The sequence below is a fragment of the Lactuca sativa genome, chromosome 6, assembly GCF_002870075.4.
Source record: "Lactuca sativa cultivar Salinas chromosome 6, Lsat_Salinas_v11, whole genome shotgun sequence".
Classification (NCBI taxonomy): domain Eukaryota; kingdom Viridiplantae; phylum Streptophyta; class Magnoliopsida; order Asterales; family Asteraceae; genus Lactuca; species Lactuca sativa.
Window position 1 is genome coordinate 51,811,546 of NC_056628.2, and position 2,273 is coordinate 51,813,818.

At 33.7% G+C, this 2,273-nt stretch overlaps 1 protein-coding gene across 1 annotated transcript; it reads left to right on the forward strand.

The window, feature by feature from the left end:
- Nucleotides 1–270: 270 nt before the first annotated feature.
- Nucleotides 271–1,995, forward strand: LOC111892148 (B3 domain-containing protein At3g11580-like). The gene is made up of 2 exons (XM_023888216.1): nucleotides 271–979; nucleotides 1,820–1,995. The coding sequence occupies exons 1-2, from the start codon at nucleotides 271–273 to the stop codon at nucleotides 1,954–1,956; spliced, it is 846 nt and encodes a 281-aa protein (XP_023743984.1). The 3' UTR covers nucleotides 1,957–1,995.
- The last annotated feature ends 278 nt before the right edge of the window (nucleotides 1,996–2,273 follow it).

The following is a 2,273-nucleotide window of genomic DNA, read 5'->3' on the forward strand; positions in this document are numbered from 1 at the left end:
ATATTAGCACTATTGCGTTACTTAATGTTCCAAAAATTGTTTGAGAACTAAAGTCGAGCTCTTATTACTTATGAGTTCAAACGTGCTTTTCTATAGTCGAACTAAAAATTAAGTTTGAGTTGGATTCTAGTTGCACCTCTAATTAGCTATGACTATGATAGTTTGTCTTGGTTGAGACACGTACCCTCACACACCTGCTTGGACCTACACACACTCTTCCACTTTAATAAACATAATTTCTCTTTTTCTGTTCATTTCCCATGCTACAAAATGTCCCTCGATCTCTTCTCTTCCACTCTACCTGAATCACTCATGGAAATTCGAAATAACCCCATATTTTACACCCACCACCCTCAACTGCCGTCTTCCGCCTTAGGTGGTATAAACTTCAACCCTCACAACGATAGCCATGAACTGGAACAAGTTTTCATTAACACCGATATCACTACCACCATCACTAAAGAACACATGTTTCAAAAAACCCTAACTCCAAGTGATGTCGGAAAACTCAACCGTCTTGTCATTCCCAAACACCATGCCGAGAAATACTTCCCGTTCGGAGGTGGTGGTGACGCCACCAACCAACGGAAAGGTTTGGTACTGAGTTTTGAGGACGAGTCTGGGAAGCTATGGCGGTTCCAGTACTCATACTGGAAAAGTAGTCAAAGCTACGTGTTGACCAAAGGTTGGAACGGGTACGTCAAGGAGAATCACTTGGATGCCGGCGACCTCGTTTTGTTCAAGCGACATAGATGGGATTGGCAAAGGATGTTTATAGGATGGAAACGACTGTCTGCAGCTGCCGCACCAATTATTGATAGAATGGCGGCGGCGGTGGCTCAGCCGGTTAATGGCGGTGCTCAGATTAATCAGTGGAGCAACATGGCGGTATTACATCATGCGCAGTCGCATTATCCTTCACACCATCCGCCTATATCTATTCCTCTACGATACCAACCCGACTGTCTTCATGCAGGTGATTATGTTTTTCGAATTTCAATTTTCTATTTTCATATATATATATATATATATATATATATATATATATATATATATATATATATATATATATATATATATATATATATATATATATATATATATATATAACTCCTGTTTAAATTATCTTTGTTCCAAAAACTTATGTATGACATTTTGTAAAATGGTTATTTTTTGTTATTTTCGAGTTTGTCGTGATTTTATTGAGTCATGTTCGTTTTAACGGACAAAAACATGTTATTGTGTTGTATCATATTCGGGTTAAAAAAAAAGAAAATAATTAGTGTGGTATCGTGCGGCGTTAGAAAAAAACACGGAAAAACTGTCCGGCTTGACACCCTTAATTTTTTTGTCACATAACATCTAAGGGTATCCATAATGCATTGAACTTCATAGAATGCAATGGATTCTCACATCATCTTTTTACAACTCTATTATTTTTTTTCTTACAATACATTGAACTCTATAAAGTTCAATAGAATGTTACAAAATGTAATTTATAATAAATATTTAAGAATTAAAAATTTCTTTTTTCATATTAAAAAGTTCAATAGCCATTGAACTCCAAATCTATTGAATGTCAAGGTAGCATCTCACAATGGTAGTCTCATCCGTTGAATGACATATAGACTTATCATCTCATTCAACTCTCTTATTGAACTCACCATTGTAGATGCTATAATGAATCATTTCTAGCTACAAATTTATGGGGCCAAGAAGCAATACAATAATCCAAATAAATGACAAAAACATATCATAAGTAATTAATTTCTGTTATTATTAACATTAAAAAAAATCAATTTTGTATATGAATATGAATATGTGTATGAAAATGTGGTTAATTACCAAACAGGAATGGTAGAAACAAGACGATTGCGATTGTTTGGGGTGAACCTTGAGTGCTCAAATAATTACGAGCCACAATCCCCAGATAATTCGAGCCACGGTGGTCAATAAGATCTGCGATATGTCTTCAGTTCCAACAATATTCATCAAGACACGGTTAGTTATGAATTATCATTTTTTTGATATAAATTATCATATATTTTATACTAATTATTTTACTTATAATCTATTTGTGTTAATTTTTAAGTTTAATTAGTTTTAGGAGGGCGAAAAACTAAACCAATAATTGAAATTATAGAGTTTTTTTGGTTTTTTAGAGTAACATATTTATTATATTCTAATAATTTGATTAGCGATAAAATGACCCGAATATTTATATTCAAAATTTCTATGTTTTTAGTTAAATTGGGGCTACTCACTCTACTCTC

Excerpts from the sequence above, each read along its gene's own strand:
- LOC111892148 (XM_023888216.1), top strand. The coding sequence starts at position 271 with ATGTCCCTCGATCTCTTCTCTTCCACTCTACCTGAATCACTCATGGAA. Across the intron at positions 980-1,819 it reads CGACTGTCTTCATGCAGGTG|ATGTGTATGAAAATGTGGTT; the intron begins ATTATGTTTTTC and ends ATGAATATGAAT.